The following is a 21,413-nucleotide window of genomic DNA, read 5'->3' on the forward strand; positions in this document are numbered from 1 at the left end:
GCTGTGAAACAGATTCCCCAAACACATACGGTACTGGCTTAAACTCAAGCCAGCACCTCTTATGCTCACAAATCCTTGGGGTCTGGAATCCAGGCAGGGCACAGCAGCGGCAGTTTGTCTGTGGCCTCAGCTGTAAGACTCCAAGGCTGGGGCTGGACTCACCTGGAGACCAGTTCGCTCACATGTCTAGTGGCTGATGCTGGCAGTTGGCTGGAGGCCTCAGTTCCTGTGTCATCTCTCTGCTTAGGTAGTTTGGATTTCCTCAAAATATGATGACTGGTCCCCAGAGCGAGATTCCCCCCAAAAACTACATCCTTTTAATGACCTAGAATTTATATTCCTTTGCAATATATAACCTAAAAAAAAAAAAAGTTCTTTCAAAATGCATTAACAACTTAATAGTGTGCACTTGTTAGGGTCCAGGGCCTGTGCAACAAAACATCGCATGGATGAATTCATTTTATCCTTACAACCCTATGCAGTAGAAACTTTTATCAACCCCATTTTACAGATGAAGCACAGAGGTTAATGAAGTGCACACTGGTCACAGAGCTGGCAAGGGTGCAGGGTCCGGATTTAAACCAGGCGGCCCAGGTCTGTAACCTATACCGGCCGCCAAGCAGCTTTCAGACCTGCACCTGCCCCGTTCCCAGCCAGACTGCAGCTCCCACATCCCTCCGGGGAGACTGTCTGCAGCAACGGGTCACCAGGCCAAGGTCTCCGCGCTCGGGAGCCTTAGTCACTCGTTCACTACGTTGTCCAAGAGGGTCTCTCCGTTTTTGTTAAATACACGAGCAGTGCGACGCTGGGAAGTTCTTCCCGATGTCTAACCTCTGACCGTGTGACACAGCCTACGCGGGAGCCCTTGAGCGCGGCGCCCGAGCCCGCGGCCACTAGGGGTCGCCGCGGCGTCCCCGGGCGGGAGGGCGGAGCGGCGCAGATCGCCGGGAGCATGTGGCCGCTCGGGCCCCCGCTGGGGCTGCGGGCTTCCTGTTCCCGCTCGGCGCTTCCGGGACTCGGCCCCCGACCCGAGCTGGGGACCCTGCGGCCGGCGAGGAGCATCGCACTCGGCGGCCGCCGATACCTGCGCGCCGGGACCGCCGCGGCCTGCGCGCCCCGCCAGGCGGTGAGTACCCGCTCGGCCGCCGCCCGGGCCGCGCGCCGACGCAGAGACGCGCACGACGGCGACGCTCTGCGCACGCGCGCCGCCCGGCTCCCGCGGGAACCGCGCGGGCGGCGGGCTGAGCGGGGCCGGGTCTGTGCGGCCGGAGCCGTGCCCCGCATCGGTGACCAGCGCAGGCTGTGCTGTGGCTGTCACTGCGGTCGCCACGGCTGCTCTGACTGCTCCTCCAGAGCCAACCTTTTTAAACAAGCCGCCTGCGCTCCGCACCCCCTGGCCCTCCTCCTCGGTTCACCTCTCAGCCCGTGCCCTCTGCCTTCTTTCTGGCCAAGGGCATGATGGCTCACGAGCCATAGCTGCAGCCTCTGACCCCTTCTCTTAGTGGTAACCAGAGTGGCCTTTGGAGAATGCAAATATTATCCCAACCCCTTGGAGCCCTTCGGTGCCCCGCCCCCGGGATGAAGTGCAGTGGAGGGTCTCCCTGTGCCATCTCCACTCGGGCTGCACCACTTTTCTCTCCCTTCACAGGTCCCTGCCCTCCTGCCCTGGGGAGACCATCTGCGAGGCCCCCCCTCTAGCTCTCCAGTCACTAGCACCCCACCCACTCCCGTTCTTTTCTCCCTGGCCATCTGATCAGTAGGTTGGATGTAAGGCAGACTCGCTGGATGCTCAGCAGTTCGGTAGTGAAAGAAATTCAACAGGTCCCATTGTCTCCTGCAGATCCGTAATCAATCAGATCTGTCTGCAGCCAGAACCTCTTCTGGGCGCAGCTACTTCTGCCTCGTGCTGTTCCTCGTTGCTTGTTTTAGTCAAGTGCGAGGAGTGTCACTGATGCTTAGGGTGTCACCTGTGCCAATAGCCTAGATCAGTGGTTCTCAACCTTCCTAATGCCGCGACCCTTTAATACAGTTCTTCATGTTGTGGTGACCCCCAACCATAGAATTATTTTCGTTGCTACTTCATAACTGCAATTTTGCTACAAATTGAACATAATGAAAGCATAGTGATTAATCACAAAAACAATATGTAATTATATATGTGTTTTCCATGGTCTTAGGCAACCCCTGTGAAAGGGTCGTTCGACCCCCAAAGGGGTCGCGACCCACAGGTTGAGAACCGCTGGCCTAGATGGAGCAGCGCTGCCCAGTAGAACCTCCTGTGATGATGGTCCACAGCCACGTGAGACCACAGGACACTCGAAATGTGGCCCATGCGACGAAGGGACTGACTTTTTACATCTTATTTTATTGCAATAAAATTACATTTAAAGGCTGCATGTGGCTCGTGGCTACTGTACTGGATAGCACAGGCTCAGAGAGAGACTCAATGTAATACATTAAAAGAAAGTGAAAAGTCCTGAGGCATACACCTGGAAAACTCTAACATGGTTACTCTCCAATGGAGAAGTGGTGATATTTAAACTTTCACGAATGGACTGTAACACTGAGAAATGGTAATGTTCTTCTTAACTTTGGCTTTAGGGTTTGAGCCTCTACTGCCTCAACCAGATTCTCAATGTCAAAAAGCAGAATGTCTGTTTGATGAACTTGAGGACAACAGGAAGTTTGGGCAACCCAGGGTAAGATAAACACACCTTCCTCATCAAGTGTCTTTCTCTCTCTCTCTCTCCCCCCACCCCCCCCCCAACAACACACACACCAACATGTATACTACACATACACACACTTCTATTAACTTTTTCCCCCCTTTTACCTAGACCAGTGGTCGGCAAACTGCGGCTCGGCAAACTGCGGCTCGCGAGCCACATGCGGCTCTTTGGCCCCTTGAGTGTGGCTCTTCCACAAAACACCGACTTCGGCGCATGGGCCACAAAGTTTCAGTCGCACTGTGCGTGCGCGCCCGCAGGTGGTATTTTGTGGAAGAGCCACACTCAAGGGGCCAAAGAGCCGCATGTGGCTCACGAGCCGCGGTTTGCCGACCACTGACCTAGACCATCCCATATGGAACCCATTTCTCCCTCAGCAGCATCACTCACATACATCTCTCCACATCACTATCTAACATGTTATTTTCCATGAAGTATTACATTTTATGAATGTACCATAATTCATTGACCCCATCCCCTAATGTTGGACATTTAGGTTGTTTCCAGAGTTTTGTTACTATTCTTTTGGATGTCATGGTAGTTAGGGTAGTGCTTTACTGTGCTCTGCGTGGTCACGGCCAGGTCGCCCTGTCCAGGTCTATTCCACAGAAAGGGGAAGAGCATGGAAGGCCTGGAAGTGGCACCTGACCCTCACTCACATTTTAGTGGGAAGGACTTGGTCACGTGGCCCCACCTCGCTGCAGGGAAGGCTGGGAAATGTGGTCCTGTGGGTGCCCTGGAGGAAGGAGGCGATGGGCTCTGGTGGAAAGCTGCCAGGCACTGCTCCAGGCTACCCTCTGCCACTGATACCTGCACGGACCTCCTCCCACCCTCCACACACACTGCCTCCAGCCCCTAGGCTGCAACCACAGCCCATGAGGTCACTCAGCTACCTCAAAGGTCAAGATGTCCAGGTGCTGTACAGGCCTCTCTCTCAGGTCGAGGAGTGGCATCTCTGACTTACACACACACACACACACACACACACACACACACAGGAGGGCAAGATAACTACCACCACAACTCCCATTCGGGAAGGAGACCTGTCCCTGGCCTGTGGTAGCGACGGAGTACCCCTAGGCAACACTGGGACAACTGGCAGAGGGGCATGTTCCTCCATGAAACCCCAGTTCTGCCACCCGGGGGTATCCTCCTTGTCCATTACCCCTTGGCCACGGGGGAGGCAGGCAGTGGGGAGCGTGTCCTGCTAGGAGTCAGGCAGCCTTTGCTGCCCACTTCCTGCTGGTAGCACTTGGGCTTTCAAAGGCCCTCATGTCTTTAAGGCTTCAGCAGGCTCTCGTAGGCCAGACTCATTTTTCTCTGATAACAGCATTTCTCTCAAAAACCTAGTAGTCTTCTGATCTCTTTACCCTGAGTCAGTCCTGAAGCCAGTAGCCACATCCAAATTTCTTCCATGGATGGAAGCCCCAGGCTGTCTTATTTTTTGCATCCTCACCCCATCCATGCTCAGCTCTTTCTTCTGTTTTTGCATCAGGATTGGATCCTCTTTTTGTCTTAACGAGAGGCCGTTGTTGTTCAGGGCCTACATTCTCCTCTGGCTTTTCTGTCCATGTGCAGCCTTTAATCCCCAAATGCTTAGCTTCATCCCACCAACCTGCAGCTGTGCCAGTTCTCTCCTGCTTCACCTTTTTCATGTCGCACCAGCTAACAGCACGGAGCCTCCCCTACCCCGGGACATGCTCACCATCCCCACAACTGCAGGTGTTGGCCTCCCAGGCAGCAGGTTCACAGGACCTCGAGAGCGCCTGGCCTGCTGTGTCCGTGTTCGTTGGCCCCTCCACACAGCCTCCGAGCCAGTGCTGCGAGCGGCCTATGTTAGCACCATTTCCAGCTCCTCCCCGCCCAGACTCTCTGCTGCTGTCCCCGTGTCCCTGCAGGTGGTCTCTGAGGCTCGGTGGGCCCTCGCAGGATGCCCCAAGTGCAGTTCCCTTCTTCAGGGTCTACTTCTGGCTTCTGGGAAGCACAGCTTTGTCCTGCTGTGAGTAGGAGGACAGCCCAACTGGCTGCTGTCGGGTAGCACCTGCCAAGCTCTTGCCTTTGGACTTTACGCCTGAGTCAGCTGTGTCTTTATGTTCCCACACTCCTCAGGACACGTCAGCCTCTGCTCCAGGTTCTCTCCAACACACCCAGCCAGGCCCACCACTCTCTAAGGAAGAGCCCCTTACCATCTCCTAATCAGTCCTGTAACCTCCCCCACATCTTACCTTTGAAGCGGGTGATGGGCTGGGTGGTGGGTGGTCATATGGCAGATCTTTCTGTCTTGCATGAATTATCTAACAGCCACTGGTGTCTTACCTTAGGCCTCCTGGACACTCAGACGATGGAGTTGTCTGGGACATGTCTTGTAACCTACACATATTTCCTCATAGAGGCACCAAAGCTCATACAAGGAATTTTATTAGAGCAGTGTTTTTATTGTTGTAATTCACATACCCTGAAATGTACCATTTTAAAAATGTACCGTTTTGTGGTTTTGAGAATATTCACAGGTTGTGCAACTTTCACCACTAACTCCAGAACATTTTTATCATTCCACAAGGAAACAGCATGCCCATTGATAAACACTCCCCATTCCTCCCTTCTCCAAGCCCCTGGCAACCACTAATCTACTTTCTGTTTCTATGGATTTATAACAGTTTCTTAAAATTGAAATATAAGAGTGTCTCCAAGTTATAAGGGTACAGCTTGATAAAGTTTTAAAAAATGAACATAGCATGTGACTCAAAAATAGCTCAAGAAGTAGAATGTTACCAGCCCCTAAGAACAAGCCTCCTGCTCGCTTCTAGTTATTAACCCCTCCCTGCCCCAGAGTAACGACCATTCGGATTTCCAATAGCCTGGATTAATTTTGCCTGCTTGTTTACTTTACATGAACTGTATCATTAAATATAAATAGGTTTGTGTGTGGCTTCTTTCAGTCACCATTATGTTTGTGAGATTTGTCCATATTGTTATATTTATAGGCATTTCTGTTTTGCTATATAGTATTCCATTGCATGAATATACCACAATTTATTTATCTGTATTACCTATGGGTACTTGGGCAGTGTGCATTCTGGGGCTATAGGGTACTTCTGCTAGGAACATTCTAATATAGTGCATATCTTTTGGTGAACCTAGGTATGCATTTCTTTTATTATTATTAAAGTATAGTGTAGTTTTATTATAAAGTATAATATACAATATTAATCTCAGGTGTACAGCATAGTGATTCAACATTTATATGCCTTAGGAAATGATCTAGTAATCATCAATAAATCCAGTAACCACCTGTCACCCTACAAAGTTATTACGACGTTATTAACTGTATGCCCTGTGCAGTACATTACATCCCCGTAACTTATTTATTTTATAACTGGAAGTTTGTACCTCTTCATTCCTTTCACTTATTCTGCCCCTCCCCGACCCCCGCCACTTTCGGAACCATCACTTTGTTCTTATATCTTATGGGTCTGTTTCTGCTTGGTATGCATTGCTGTTGGCTATATACCCACGTGTGGAACTAACGGCATTTGTCCATATTCACTTTAGTAGATACTGCCCCAGAGTTTTCCAAACTGATTGTCCCATTTACTGGCCCCTCAGCAGTAAATGAAAGCTCTGCTTGCTTCACTTCCTGGCCAACCCTTGACATTATCTGTCTCTTTCATGTTAACCATTCTGGAGATATCTCATAGCAATTTTTTAAATTTTCCCAAAGATTAACGAAGTTTTTCACTTTTTCATATGTTCATTGGATATCTTTTTATTGAATGAAATCTGTTCAAGTATTTTACCCATTTTTCTTTTGGGTTTTCTTTTTCTTACTGATTGGTAAGAGTTCTTTATACATTCTAGATACAAGTACTTTTTCAGATGTGTGTAATGCATATACTTTACCCCACTTTGTGGTTTGCTGGGCATACATTTCAGTTTTAAAAGCAATGGAAACCTCATCGTCCAGCTGAACGGGATAGGTCGAGTAAATAATATAAAATGAATATTATGAAAGTCCCTATGTGCTAAGATGGGACAATTTCTAATGTGCTTCATTTTTTTATTGAAAAGAATATAACATTTTTGAAAGGATACAGAAGAGGCTGTCATCATAGTTGACTCTGGGGATGAGGCTGCCTGTTTAGGAAGAAAAGCTTACTTTTCTGTTAGCCCTTCATATTTTTATTTTATTTTATTTTACTTTATTTTTGTTAATCCTCACCCAAGGATATTTTTTCCCCATTGACTTTTAGAGGGAGTGAAAGGGAAGGAGAGAGGGGGAAAGAGAGAGACAGAAACATTGATGTGAGAGAGACACATTGATTGGTTGCCCCAACTGGGACGGGGGATCGAAGCTGCAACCCAGATACGTGTCCTTGACAGGAATCGAACCCAAGACCTTTCGGTGTGTGGGCCGACACTCTAACTACTAAGCAACACTGGCCAGGGCTGTTTAAATTTTCACTCTGTACATGTTAGCTATTTTCCATCAGTTTTATAAATCTAAATGAAAAATAAACATGGTGATTTGATGTTAGTAAAACGGAGGGGTTTGATCGTATGTTTTTGGTGGTTTTTGTTTCCCTGCAGCTCCTTGGATGAGACCACCTACGAAAGACTGGCCGAGGAGACCCTGGACTCCTTGGCAGAGTTTTTTGAAGACCTTGCAGACAAACCGTACACATGTGAAGACTATGACGTCTCCTTTGGGGTACCTCTTCACTTATTTTCATTTTCCTGTTTCCTCCCTAAGAACTTTAGCTCACTAAAGTAAAGAATTCCCCTCCAGCAGAAGTAAGCATCCAACAGCACGTGGTTAAGGTGAGACCAAAAGGCTAGGGTTCACGTTCCAGCCCTGCTCCACCAGGCTTGTAACCTTGGGTGCGTCACTCAGCTTCTTTAATCCTCATTTTTGCTGAAAAATACAGATTCTGATGTTTCATTTGAGACCCATAAAGATAAATCAGAAAGGGACCCAGCATGTGTTTGTCTCATCGGGCAGGCGTGTGGAACACTGAACAAGACCACTAGTTCTGAGTAAGATATTGCCTGAGAAATATTCCAACTACACTGACATGGGCCCCACTCCTGGGAGATTCTGATACAGTAGGTCAGGGTGCATTCATAGGAAGCATATATTTTAAAAGCTCAACTGAGATTCTAATGTGCATCCTTAGGTCCCATCTCTAGGAGTTTTTTGTGTTTTGTTTAAAATATATTTTATTGATTTTTTACAGAGAGGAAGGGAGAGGGATAGAGAGTTAGAAACATCGATGAGAGAGAAACATCGATCAGCTGCCTCCTGCACTCCCTACTGGGTACATGCCCGCAACCAAGGTACATGCCCTTGACTGGAATCGAACCTGGGACCCTTGAGTCTGCAGGCCAACGCTCTATCCACTGAGCCAAACCAGCCAGGGCTGTGTAGTTGTTGTTTTTTAAGTTTTTAAATATATGTTTATTGATTCCAGATAGGAAGGGAGAGGGAGAAAGAGATAGAAACATCAATGATGAGAGAGAATCATTGATCAGCTGCCTCCTGCACACCTCCTACTAGGGATCAAGCCCACAACTGGGCATGTGCCCTCGATCCTTCAGTCCGCAGGTCGAAGCTCTATCCACTGAGCCAAACCAGCTAGGGCCCTAGGAGTTTTTATTTAATGGATATGGGGTGCAGCCCAGACAAGGCATTGCAGTTTTAAAGTTTTTTAAATCCCCTCCCCAGTTGACTCTAATACACAGCTTAAACCAGAACTACGGGACTGAATAAAACTTGAGCCCCAGATCCTGGAAGCCAGGGGACTGCTGGTGTAAATCGACTGGCCGCCAGGTGGCAGACCTTAGCAATTGTCAGCCTTTGGATTTAGAATTACTGTATTGCTTAGGCCTTAGGGAGCAGTTCTTTTTTGCCATCCAGAGAAAATCCCCTGCAGAGGTTAATCCTCTTGACAGCACTTAATTAATATCAGGAAATGTCATGAAGTGTGCATGTTGGATTAAACCGTGGAATTATTTAGGACACCCAGCTGTCAGGCTAAAGTGATAGAAATACTGTTGGATATAGCTGTTGGAGCTCTGGATAGAGAAGGGACTCCCTCAGAGGGAGCAGGCAGCCTAGCCAGTGTGGCTCAGTTGGTTGAGCATCATCCCCTGCACCAATAGGAGCAGGCAGCAAAGTCTGGTTGTAAGGACAGCAGGGACTTGGTAAAAAATAGAGACAATGGTCAAGACAGGAATGAATGCCTTCCAGGCAGTTTTAACGGTTACTGGCAGCCGAGCATGCAGCAGTGTCCAGGCAGGGTTTTAGAAGTGCCATACAGATAGCCTCAGAGGGATGGTTCGAGCTAGGGAAGTTACAGGTCCCCCTTCTCCTAGCTACCAAGGGCTGTAGCTAAAGGCAAATCAAGTCGCGGGCTAAACTCTGCCACACAGGCAAGCATTTATTAACAGGTCACAAAAACCGTTAGACCACCTGTTCTCATAGGATTGCTGAAGCCCCACCTTGACCCAAATACTTGGAGTAAATGTTTTATTAGAAGCAGCTGTGCCAGTATTCCAGCAGCTGGGTTCTGCTGACCTCACTGAGTCCAGCAACAAAAGCTTCCGCTCAGTGGTGGGTCATAGGACCTCACTGAGTCTTCCCTCCAATGTCTCCCTGAACAGTGATTCAGCTGCTGGGCTTCCAGACCCTGTAGTCCTCTCCTGCAAGGGAAGAGGCACCTGTCTGTCTGTTTTTCCAGCCAATCCATATACCTTGAGTATCATACGACTCACCAGCATAAAATTATTCCTGGCAAATTATTTGCTGAAGACATATAGTAGCTGCCTCTGTAGTTTAGACTTCTGATTAAATACTTTGAAATGCTAACTATCCTGAGGTAAGATTCCTGATTAGAATCTTTCAAGTGCTAACTTACATATTTCACATGTAAGACATGTCAATGTAAGAAGCATTCAAACCTTTCGAGAATTTTTGTGAGTTTTTTGAGCCAAGTTGACGATGATTGTCGGGAAGCAACATCTCTACAGGTTGAGAAAATGCTCTGGAAAAATGGCAGTTCTGCACCCTGCTTTGTACATTACAATCAAAAGAGGACAGAGAGGGTGTAAATGGGTTACATGAAATCCATTGGTGATAGATTAGGGAGGCAGGAGAAGGCAACGCAGGGAAACTTCAGGAATTGGATAAAAAGTAAAATGATAGCCCTGGCCGGTTTGGCTCTGTGGTTACAGCATTGTCAGCCCAAGGACTGAAGGGTTTCGGGTTCGATTCTGGTCAACGGCACGTAATACCCGGTTGCAGGCTCGATCCCCAGCCCAGTCCGGGCGTGTGCAGGAGGCAACCAACCAATCGATGTCTCTGCCTCTGTCTCTGTCTCTCTCTCTTTCTTTCTCTCTCTTCTCCGCTTCCCCTTCCACTCTCTCTAAAAAGATAATCAATGGAAAAAGTATCCTCGGGTGAGGATTAACAAAAAATAGACACATACTTCTTTTACACGGATGGGTACAGGGTAGTTAACAGTCAATAATTAACTCGATGACAGTGGGGATTTGTGACCTCTGCTCTGGTGCAGTATCTACTCTTTGAGGGGTCCAGAAAAAGGAAATCACTTAGACATTCCAAAACTATCTTATCGTGGATGCAAAAAGACAACAGGCTTAATTAAGGTAAAGGCTGACTTTTGTCAGGGAAGACTCTGGCCTAGGACATGACTGCCTGCCATAACCTGCTTTTAGTTAGGGCGTTTTCATTTCAGACCATCCGTTGTGGCTGCTCTAGTTCTCTGGGTTGTAAGGTCGCCACGCAGGCCTCCCCCGAGCTTGTCAGGTGGCGTGTAGACAGAAGAACACCTCTAACTCTGCTCCTTGAGCTTTCTTGGAATACAGTCTCTCCTGCCCTCAGGGCTCCGGGGAGAAGAAATTTTACTCTATGCTCCTGAGTTCTTTCAGCTGCTCTAATAAATCTACATAAGACAGATTAACAAGGGGAAATAACCAATTTTAATTACATACAGACACAGGAGAACCCCACATATATGAGAGTCGGAAACCCCATATACATGAGAGGGGACAGTTAAAATGAGGTATATGCCCTAACCGGTTTGGCTCAGTGGATAGAGCCTCAGCCTGCGGACTCAAGGGTCCCAGGTTCGATTCCGGTCAAGGGCATGTACCTTGGTTGCAGGGATGTTTCTCTCTCATCGATGTTTCTAACTCTCTATCCCTCTCCCTTCCTCTCTGTAAAAAATCAATTAAAAAAATAATAATAAAATAAAAAAATAAAATAAAATGAGGTATGTATGGCATCCTGAGCTGACAATGAGGTACGGCGCCTTGGGGCTTAAGAGGGGAGGAAGGTCACTGCAGGACAATAAAAAGAGCAAATGTTTTGTAATTAGAAGTCTGCCCTGTCATATAAATACGCCATAAAAAGTTATTTCTGGTAATAACTTTTATTATGGTCAAGGCCCCAAATATAAATCCCTTAAGGGAGAGGTAAATGCTTCTCTTGGGGCCGCAGGGTCTCCGTTGCCTTGCACTCAAAATAATTCACATGCCAAAGTGGCACATTTTGGGGAGGCCTGTTCTGAACCCCTCTGCTGCTCCAGGCAGACTGGTCCTCCCTTGCCCAGCGCTCAGGATGACTGTGGAGCACCAGCACCCTGCATTCTCACTGTCTGTCTGCACATCGGCTCCCATGATGGGACGGACTTCCTGGCAGCAGGGACACTGTCCATGCTTGGTACCCCAACGCCTGGAGGACATTGCCAAGTAATAATGTTGATTCACTGTGTCAACGAAACGGGGCCCACGTTCCTCTCCAAAACACACTTTCATTGATGCTACTCAGCATTTACAGATATTTGCCAACTTGCTGCTGGCCAAGTTGGCAAATGAAAGCAGTAATCCAGATACACCCAAGAACGCATTTGTTCTTTTTAGAGAAAAAAAGAGAGAGAGAGAATTTGCTTGTTGCCATGTTCTTCATGCACTAAGTTGCTGGCCTATTACTGCTATAGAGCACGGGTTTCTTAACCTTTGGGGGTCAGGACCTCCTGTAAGAATCTGTCTGCTCTAGACCCTCTCCTGAGAAAAACTCCTCCACACATCCATCTGCGCAGCTTCAGGGTGGGGGCTGTTTGCAGATCCCCGAAAACCACCTCTGGGTCTCAGGTTATGGACACTTGCTTCACAGACATTATTCTTACTCCTTCATGGGAAGTCAGTGTCTGCTTTAGGAGTGTGGGGAGCCGCATATACTAGAAATCCCCTAACTTAATGTGCTACCCCATATGTGTCTATTTCTATAAGTCAGTTGGTGACAACAGAAATGGCTATGTTTGCTTCCACTGGTGTAGAGCTGCTATTGACAGGCGGGAATGAATGAGCCTCGCCAGCTGTGGCCGGGGTCTCTTCTGATTAACCTGTGCCTGTATTTCAGCAGCTGCTAAATGTCTCTAACTCTCTCACACACACTGCCGCCTTTAAATCTGTCCACATTCCCAAAATAGACTCAGAGGGCTACCTCAGGAATAGCAATAAAGAACAAAGTGGGCCTCTTCGTCTGGTCTATTGCAGACAGCTCCAAACGCAGTACGAACTCCTGGAGAACCAGTAAGGCAGCCCGTTTCCTTCCTGCTCTCGCACTTTCCTTCCGAAACAGCTTCAGGCTCCATAGAGGGGGGGAAACCTAATGACATACAGTGAACAGGAAGAGGTGGGGGTGGTGCGTGTTGAGACTTTCTGCCTTGCATAACTTGGCCCTTAACTTTGACACAAGTTATCACAGTACCTGGTTATAGACGCTTCTGCTTCCTCATTCATTCATCCAAAATGTATCTTGCATGAAGAATGGGTGTGCTAGACACTGAAGATGCTAGGATGAACAGACAGATCTGCTCACAAGATGCTTCAAGTAGCAGAGGGTCGGGGGCAGGTTCACATTCACATCATTCATTTTCCCAACGTCTCTATGATTTCTCTGCTTCTTTTTAATCAGAAAAAAAAAGGTTATTAAAAAATAATCCAATAGCATCCTCCCCATCCAGGCCCATCAGTTAGCTTATTCCTGGCACTTTCTCCATCCTTTCAATAGCTCTGTGTGTGTGTGTGAACCAAACACAAAATGTAAGAACCATTTGGGGCCCCTGGTTTGGACGGGGGCTCTGGAAGGCACAGGGAAAGGACGCCGTGGATCTCTGCGGGTTGTGCAGGGGTGGGGAACAGCGAGAGGCTCCCCAGCCCCAGGAAAGGGAGCTTGGCCGGGTAGCTGTTTCTTTACTATCCCATGTGTTCTAAAGAGACCTCAGGCCTCGGGACTGAAGGGCTCTTTGTTGAAAGAGTGTTTTCAAATTTAAATGAGCATTTATTGGGCAAAGTTGGACCAACTGGTCTTTTGAAGAAGTCAGGGCTGTTGTAGAGGAAAATAAAGCTGGGGAAGCGCATCTGTGAAGCTGAAGAGGTGCCTGGGAAGGGTCTGGAGTGTCTGCCTTCTCCCAGCAGCGTCGGGGCCAAGACGAGCAAAGCAGATGGTTCCGTTACTTCCTTCTTTCTTGCCTGATTTCCTTTTTGGGGGAATGAACCTATCCTATCTCAGGTGTGGGCCACCGTGGTACTCCAGGAGAGCTGGTATCTAAGGTTTTTAACGCCCTTTAGCATGTTCTGCTGGCGGCTGTGCAAACAAGGCAGAGATAGGCATACGGATCTTCTGTGCTGCAGCTGCAATACCTCAGACAGACCGCTCAGCCCTGTGTGCCTCGTTTCCTCCTCTCTAGAGGGGAAGAGTGATTACCTTCGCCTTGCTGAGCTCACAGGGAAGGAGGGAAAGCACTGTGAGATCGAAGTTTATGAGTAATCATGGTCTGATTCTGAGAGCAATGTTCTTTCTGCATGACCTTCTTCCTATTTCTGAACACCAAAGACATTTCTTTATTATGTGTATTGCGTACTTATATGAATGCAAAGTGTTGAGCTATCACAAAATACGGAGCAATTATGATGAAGTGATAACTTTTTCCTCTTTTCCTCACGCTTTTGTCCACCTGATCCCCTAGAGTGGTGTTTTAACAATTAAACTGGGTGGTGATCTAGGGACCTACGTGATCAACAAGCAGACCCCGAACAAGCAGATCTGGTTATCTTCGCCATCCAGGTATGTTCCGAAGTCCAAGTCTCGGGTTGTTAGCTTGTTGGAAACATGACGTGTGGACCATTGAAGAGGGTGTCCCCCTCCGGCTTTAGAGTCTGTGTAAGCGAACCTTTCCTGAGGTCTGACAGCAAGTCTCCTCAGTAGGAAAGTTTACTCTGGTCATGTGACTTCTGTCTGTTGATCATCTGGCTGCTGTACGCAGATATTGGGTTGTGAACAAGATCTGAAGTGAAAAGTGTATAACTTGTCAGAACCCGGCCTGGACAGGTTTTCTCTATTAAATCGTTGCCCTGCTTTTTAAAAAGCCACTTTTGATATTGCAGCATCTGAACAAGCTGTACTTTGTCTTCAAAGCAAGTTAAAGTTTGACCTCTGGTTTGTTTTGAGCATCTCAGTGAAAGGTTAGTTGAATTCCATTTGCAGAGTTGAGCTATGTGCTCTGTGGGGGTGGGAGAGTGTTTTACGCTGCTATTCCAGGCATTTAATCCCTGCTGCCTTTTCCACTGATGTGTTTTCAGTCTAGTGGGATAAAAGGTTGTGTTGAGATGGCCTGTGCTGCATCTCAAAGCCTGCGAACATGCAGGGAGGGAGGGTTCCTCCTCCTCCTGGCTGCAGTTGAAGTGGTTATAAGAACATAAAAGAGAGACGTCCACTGAAAGCTCGTAGGCCAACCTTTGTGGGTCATTCATTAACCCTTCCAAAGAGAACATACTGACTGTGAATTGGGAAAGGTTCAGATATAACTAGACATAGAATTCTTTGAAAGCGTGATGGCGTTTGCATTTTTAAAAAATTTAACTTGTCACCTGCCCCAACCTTGATTCAGTTTTAGGCAGTTAATATACTGTTAGTCAGTTTAATAAAACATTATGCGCCCCCTCGTCCCAACCACATCTAGGGAGTATGTTATAATTCAACAAAAACAATTCCAGAAATCACCCTCATTTCTGGTAAGGCCCTTAATCACAAATTGATTGCTTTGTTAGCCTATGCTCATTTGAAGTTGAGGGGTTTCACCCTGTGTGGGCCAGTTGGCCTGTTCTCTTTGGCCTCAAACAGCTGTCTCAGCCCTAACCGTGGTCACGCATGAGGTCTGTACATTCTTATCCTTCATCTTCAGAGGAACCAGTATGAGAAACTGGGTGGATCCGCTCAAGTCCAGCCATCAGCTCTGGGGATCTGTGGCTTTGTAAACACTGGGCAGGGCACCAGGAGCAACGGTGATGGCTCCACTAAAAGAACTCTGTGTTATGTCTGGAAACTGAAAAGTCCACATCGTACTTGAACACACATACCAGGAATGGGATCCGACCCCCACCATGTTTAGAAGCATATACTTCTGGATAATAATTCCTGGAAATTCCAAGTTGTACTATTTTTTTAAAATCTGTAATTCATGCCCTAGCTGGTTTAGCTCAGTGGATAGAGCGTCAGACTGCGGACTGAAGGGTCTCAGGTTCGATTCCTATCAGGGCACATGCCCGGGTTGCAGGCTTGATCCCCAGTTGGGGGGGCGTGCAGGAGGCAGCCTATCTATGATTCTCTCTCATCATTGATGTTTCTGTCTCTCCCTCTCCCTTCCTCTCTGAAATCAATAAAAATATATATTTTTTAAAAGTCTGTAATTCATGATGGAAATCTGGAGAGAAAATCTGCCAAGCAGACATTTTCTTTTCTTTTCTTTTAAATAAATATAACATTGATTTTAGAGAGAGAAGGAGGTGAAGGAGAGAGAGAGAGAGAGAGAGAGAGAAACATTAATGGGCTGCCTCCTGTACACCCCCTACTTGGAATCGAGCCCACAATCCGGGCATATGCCCCAATCAGGAATCGGACTGTGACCTCCTGGTCCATAGGTCGACGCTCAACCACTGAGCCACACTGGCCGGGCTGTGTAACTGTTCTTAAATAGAAAGACCCTAAGAAGTCAAATATACGCCTCATTAAACATTACTTTCTAGAGTTTCACTCTGTGGAATCAGTGTTTATTCTAAAGCGCTGTCCTCGGGATGAGCTATGTGTGTTTTGTCTTGTAGTGGCCCCAAGCGCTACGACTGGACCGGGAAGAACTGGGTGTACTCCCACGACGGCGTGTCCCTCCATGAGCTTCTGGCCGCGGAGATGACGGAAGCCTTCAAAACCAAACTGGACTTATCTTCTCTGGCCTATTCTGGAAAAGACACTTGATGCCCAGCCCCGTTGGAAAGACAGTAAAAGCTCCAAAGCCAAGACCCAGCTTCCTTCTGCAGCTGAATGTCTAGTTCCGTTCCTGCTTTTGAGGGCAGTTGCATTGTGGGTAACAGCTCTGGGAAAAGAATACGTTGCCTCCCACCCTACCTCTGACTTTGGATGATTAATTTCCATAGTGTTTTTGGACTTATTGTCTGATTTCCTCCCTCACATGATACCTGTATCTATAATGCCTCCATACCCATATATTAAGCCTTGCAACAAAGAAAAATAGTATAAGGAAAAATTCTGAGAGGAGAAATGAATTGGCTTCACTATTTGTTCTTTCAAGGACTTAGTGAAAAACTACATGAAGAGTGGCTGGCTGAACTCACCCTTGTCTCAAGATGAGACTCATTAAAGAGTAGCCTCTAAGTGTTCCCACGCCTCTTGAAAATATAGACACTTAAGCCTGTTACTATTGAAGGGTCAGTAGCAACTCGGGAATTCTCAAACCAAAGACCATTCTCTCTTTGTGCTTTGTGTCTGCCAGGGTGTATGTAGCCTGCAAGGGGTGTCTCGGAGATATGGTGCTGTTTCTTCCATACATACATATACAGGGTGTCCCAAAAAATGTATACACACTTTGAATAATTATTCATTCCAGTGGGTTAAATCTGAAAAGAAAGAAGCATCAGCTGAGGCTATCAGCTGTTAAAGTGTGTATACATTTTTTGGGACACCCTGTATATGTACATACATACATTTAAATATGTTTGAATGTATGTATTATTTTAATCTTTTCTTTTTTTTTTAATTTTAGGGTCAGTATAGAATCAGCTGCTGCAGCACAGGTCTGAGAATGCAAAAGGTCTCCCAAAGTCAAGAGCGGAAAAGGCATCTCCATGAGCTCATAGATGTTGTATAATAAATGAAAGGGAGCCGAGGAGGCTCTTTGTAAATGGCGAGGGGCCACCCAAATGAGAGAGATGGTTGTGTTAATGCAAAGAACCCTGGCTTACACTTGGCTCAGCCCAAAGTGCTGTCTCTGGGCAAGATTCACGTACCGGCTGGCCCTCTGTCTTCCTGTGTGTTAGATGAGACAGTTGGGTTAGATAGAGGATAGTGGGTTCCCAGTTCAGACAGCCAGCATTCCTGTCAGGCAACGTTGTAACAGCTAGCTCAATTACCTCTGCTAGGGGTGGCAGGAACCTTTTTTTTTTAAGCTTTAGAATAAAATATATGATTATTAGAATTACTTGAATGTCCACTGAATTCATGTTTAAGTAATAACCTGTATTGTGCCCTTACTGTGCTAATATGCTATAGACTGAATGTTTTTGTTCCCCCAAAATTCATATGTTGAATCCTAATCCCCAAAGTGATGGTCTTAGGAGGTGGGGCCTTTTGGAGGTGATTAGGTCTTACAGGGTGAGCCCTCATGAATGGAATCAGTCCCCTTATCAAAGAAGCCCCAGAGAGCTCCCTCACCCCATCTACCATCGGGGGACACAGCAGCCTGTGAACCAGACACTGAGTCTGCTGGGACCTTTATCTCAGGCTCCCAACCTCCACAACTGTGAGAAATAAATTCTTTTGTTTGTAAACATCCAGTTTATAGTATTCTGTCATAGCAGTTTGAATGGACTAAGACAGCCTACAACACCGTAAGACCTCATTTTGGTACTTTCAGGAACATTAAAACTCATCTAAAGTTATATCCATTATTTTCTTACTAAAGAAAGATTTATTAATAAAACAATGTAAACAGCCCTAGCCGGTTTGGCTCAGTGGATAGAGCATCAGCCTGCGGACTGAGAGGTCCAGGGTTCGATTCCAGTCAAGGGCATATGCCCAGGTTGGGGGCTTGATCCCCAGTGTGAGGGTGCTGGAGGCAACCCATCAATGATTCCCATGAAGTCAGTGAAAGGGCTGCAAGCACAAGAACGGCCACCAGGGGGCAAATGAAATCCTGCTCTGACAAGCAAAGGAAAAGCACGCAATGGGGCGCCGGTAGCTTCCCTCCTGCCCTCTAGGCCTGGACCATCATCAGTTACTGTGCCACCCATGCAAAGAATGAGTTTTCAGGAAAATGTTGTAAGCATTCAGTATAACAACGAAGGCAAAAAAATGTGTAATATAATTTTATTTTTAAAAATGTATTTTTACTGATTTCAGAGAGGAAGGGAGAGAGAGATAGAAACATCATGATGAGAGACAATCATTGATTGGCTGCCTCCTGCACCCCCCACACTGGGGATTGAGCCTGCAACCTGGGCATGTGCCCTGACCAGGAATCAAACCTTGACCTCCTGGTTCATAGGTCGATGCTCAACCACTGAACTACACCACCGGGCATGTGTAATTTAATTTTAGAAAGCTTTCAGTTTCATTTAGCTTCCTGAGTGGATATACCTTTAACTACTGGAAAATAAAACTATATAAAATGACTTACCTTCTCTCTGAAGATACAGAGAAGAACTGGGGTGTATAAAAGAGAACCTGAGGTGGTTGATTTATTATTTAATCAGAATTTTAAAAAATTAATCTAAACTCTCACTTGCTTATTGACACTAGCCTCAGTTTTCTTGCTTGTACATTGGAGATGTCTAACTTGCAGTGCCTGGGCCCACATGCAAAGCACTCAGTACCTGACAAATATTGTTATCACATGTGCAGCTTAATTTCATATTCAAATGTGGAGTTTTCCCATGAAGTATTTATGACATCCTCTACTCAACTCAAACTTAGTCAAAATGCTCATTTTGAGACCTTGGGGATGGATTCTGTTTCCATAGAACAATCTCTCATGCTCCCTACAATGCTGACTTGTACTCCATCTTCTGCATAGCTTCTAAAAACAATTTGACCAACTTTAAGTTTGACCATTTGTATTAAGTAGTAGGTTTACAATATGTTCTTCAAGCTATACCTGCTCCCAAAATCTAATAACCCCATCACCACCTTTAAAGCAAGACCATGTTTATAAATGTGACATTTGTGCGGATGCTTTGCACAAGGTTGCCAAGGAAAGCTGGCTCCCCACCCTCAAGGTGGGGAATGTGCGGGCGTGCACAGACAGTGCGAAGTTGACTTAAAACTTTAAGTAAAGTTTATTAAGTTAATTTTAGGGAACGTTGTGGAGTGAAAGAAGATGTAGTGTCGAGGATTGAGAAAGGTATGTTGAGATGGTTTGGACATATAGAGAGTATGAAAGAAAGGAGATAGATGAAACAAGTATACAAGACGAGTGTGGATGGGAGAGTTGGAAGGGGTCGACCTCAGCGAATGTACCTCAGTCAGATTGAGGACGTTTTTAGCAAAGGCCAGCTTAGGAGTACCCTAATTAAGTTAATAACAATGTACCTACCTATATAGTTTAAGTTTAAAAAATTTGGCTCTCAAAAGAAATTTTAATCATTGTACTGTTGATATTTGGCTCTGTTGACTAATGAGTTTGCAGACCACTAGCCTAGGCTGTCCTGTTGTTTCTTCTATGCCCTTCTTCGTTTTACTGTCCTAAGTGTGCTTTTGCTGCAGCCAATGAATTCTTGCTTGCTTTTCTACACTGTCTGGTGATTGAAATCTTTGCTTCAAGAAGACAAGAACCAAGGTCTCCTCTGCTCAGGGGTCACACATGCACATGATACTAAAAACTAATAAATTTATCTCCTGTTCATCTGCCTGCTATTGTCAGTGTATTTAATGGACCCAGCCATCAACCCAGGAATGGAGAGGGAACGTCTTTCCTCCCCTACAATAGTATACAGAGTAGTTTCTCTGCTCTAACAATCCTCTGTGCTCTGCCTCTATAGCCATCAGGGGTCCTGAGATATACACACACACACACACACACACACACACACACACACACACATTTTAAGTTTGGGAATGTGGGGGAGAAACAAACTTTCCTCTATCTGAAGGTTCTCTGGCTGGTTTAATAATCAAATAAACATGAGACAGATTAGCAAAAGAAAATAACCACATTCAATGCATACAGGGTTCGAAAAAATAGGTTTACAGTTGTGATACAGCACATAATACAATAATTAATAAATAACAAAACAATAAACTCTGTGTTTTGACCTACTTTTGCCCACCCCTGTATGTATGGGAACCCCACACACCTAAGAGAGTCAGACACCCCACAGGTAGGGAGGCTCAGAGGCAGGAAGGAGGTGGAGGTATATAAGACATCCTGAGCTAGGGATGAGCTAATGCACCTGGGGCCTTCAAAGGGTCATTGCCGGGAGATAAGAACAGATGTTTAGTAAACAGAAATTTGCCCTCCCCTATAGATAGGTCAGAGAAGTTATCTGTGATAGTAGCTTCTTGCCCCTTAGTTCTTCTAGGTAGTTAAAGGAGGGGCAGAAGTTTCTCTTGAGCCTGGAGCTAAAGTTGCCTGTAGCTCAAACCATCTGCGTATCACAGAGGCACATCTTGGCGTGGCCTGTTCTGAACACCACTGTGCTATCCCACTAGCGATCCCCAAATCCCACCCTGATTTCCTGAATTTCTAGAATTGGCCTAAGACTCCAATTCCAGACCCTCATGGGCCCCTCAGAGCACCTCCTAGCTGTCATCAAGAACCCTCTCCCCATTGAACTTCCCATATTTTTCTCCCCTTTTAAGGGCCGTGTGGTCCTTTCATCCAATAAGTGCACCACTGCTTCCTCCAGATCTAGTAGCCAGTCCTTTGAAACCCAAAGGCAGCCTTCTGTAGGGCACAGGGGCTGCAGGGGAGGAGAGAAGAGCCTTCTCATTCACATGTCCTCAGGACGCGCTAGCCTCTCATGCGATGCCTTTACCCTAACCAGATGTGTGTCCAGCCCTGAGCAAAGGAAGTAGGGAGCAGGAAAATGAATCTGGCCACCTGCTCTGGGCTGGGGCATCTGGGTGGGGAGGGGCTCCAGCCGGCTTTGTGTGCTGACAATGACAATGTTGCTTCTGATAAGGGCCTCCTGCCTCCGTAGGCTCAGGGTTTGAAAAGCCAGAGCAGCAGGAGGGGTCTTTTAGTGGTTTTAGAAAAGAACAAAGGGGAAGCTGAAAGGTTGCAGGACGCCATAAAAACATACAGTGAACACCTGTCCAGACACAGCCTCGTCCCTCCACAGCTCGCCCTCCTCATCTTTGTGGTTTGTGAGCACTGTGTGACTCAGGAGGCAACTCCAGCTCCCGGTCTGGCAGCCTTTCCTTCTCCCAGGAACTTTTTTTTTTTTTAATCCTCACCGGAGATACTTATTTCATTGACTTCTAGAGAGAGTGTAAGGGAGGGAGGAGGGAGAAAGGAAGAGAGAGAGAGAGAGAGAGAGAGAGAGAGAGAAACATCTACGTGAGAGAGACACATCCATTGGTTGCAGGAGCTAGGG

General features: G+C 46.7%; 1 protein-coding gene across 1 annotated transcript; it reads left to right on the forward strand.

The window, feature by feature from the left end:
* The first annotated feature begins 952 nt into the window (after positions 1 to 952).
* On the forward strand, positions 953 to 17,648 carry FXN (frataxin). Its single transcript, XM_006101064.3, has 5 exons — positions 953 to 1,126; positions 2,602 to 2,699; positions 7,314 to 7,434; positions 13,778 to 13,875; positions 15,909 to 17,648. The coding sequence occupies exons 1-5, from the start codon at positions 953 to 955 to the stop codon at positions 16,057 to 16,059; spliced, it is 642 nt and encodes a 213-aa protein (XP_006101126.1). The 3' UTR covers positions 16,060 to 17,648.
* The last annotated feature ends 3,765 nt before the right edge of the window (positions 17,649 to 21,413 follow it).

The sequence above is a fragment of the Myotis lucifugus genome, unplaced genomic scaffold (assembly GCF_000147115.1).
Source record: "Myotis lucifugus unplaced genomic scaffold, Myoluc2.0 scaffold_337, whole genome shotgun sequence".
NCBI lineage: Eukaryota > Metazoa > Chordata > Mammalia > Chiroptera > Vespertilionidae > Myotis > Myotis lucifugus.